The 486-nt window shown below is 41.8% G+C and overlaps 1 protein-coding gene across 1 annotated transcript in view; it reads right to left on the reverse strand.

Moving 5' to 3' along the window:
- The window catches only part of LOC118340022 (cyclic nucleotide-gated channel cone photoreceptor subunit alpha-like), a 5,055-nt gene extending 4,833 nt beyond the window's left edge, over window positions 1-222 (reverse strand). The window contains 1 exon segment of the mRNA XM_035677865.1: window positions 137-222. Within this exon segment, the coding sequence (XP_035533758.1) occupies window positions 137-222 (86 nt within the window).
- Window positions 223-486: the final 264 nt, after the last annotated feature.

Genomic DNA, 486 nt, shown 5'->3' on the forward strand with positions numbered 1-486 from the left:
TTCTTTCTTTCTTTCTTTCAATCTAACCCTAATTTCCCCAAAAAGATCTGAGTGTTTCTTTAACCTACAGACACTCATTTTATTATCACCACCAGCAGTATGGTCCTCCAGGAGCTGGAATGTGGTTTTAGCTCACCTGCTCCTGTTGCTCCTTGTGTTCTCCTCTGTGCTGTGGCTGCTGGACTCTGCAGGGCAAACACTGCTCTTTCCAAAGTGCATCATGTTTGACAGCCTTGCAAAAGAGATCAAAATGGCCATATTAATTTATCAGCAAATACACATGCTGGTTTAGGAAAAGATGGACATACTAACACTAGTCAATCATGTGCCAGGGATTTGTTTAAATAAAAGGACATTTGAGTCTGGACCAATCACTTTGCACTGTACGTGAATGGAGACTTTCTCTGATAACATCTTGGTATCTTGGTATCTTGGTATCGCTACAAAAAGACGTCTGATGCTGGCTGGAGAGTAGTAGGAGTAGGA

The sequence above is a fragment of the Morone saxatilis genome, unplaced genomic scaffold (genome assembly GCF_004916995.1).
Source record: "Morone saxatilis isolate NCDOM2014 unplaced genomic scaffold, NCSU_SB_2.0 Contig6, whole genome shotgun sequence".
Taxonomy (NCBI): domain Eukaryota; kingdom Metazoa; phylum Chordata; class Actinopteri; family Moronidae; genus Morone; species Morone saxatilis.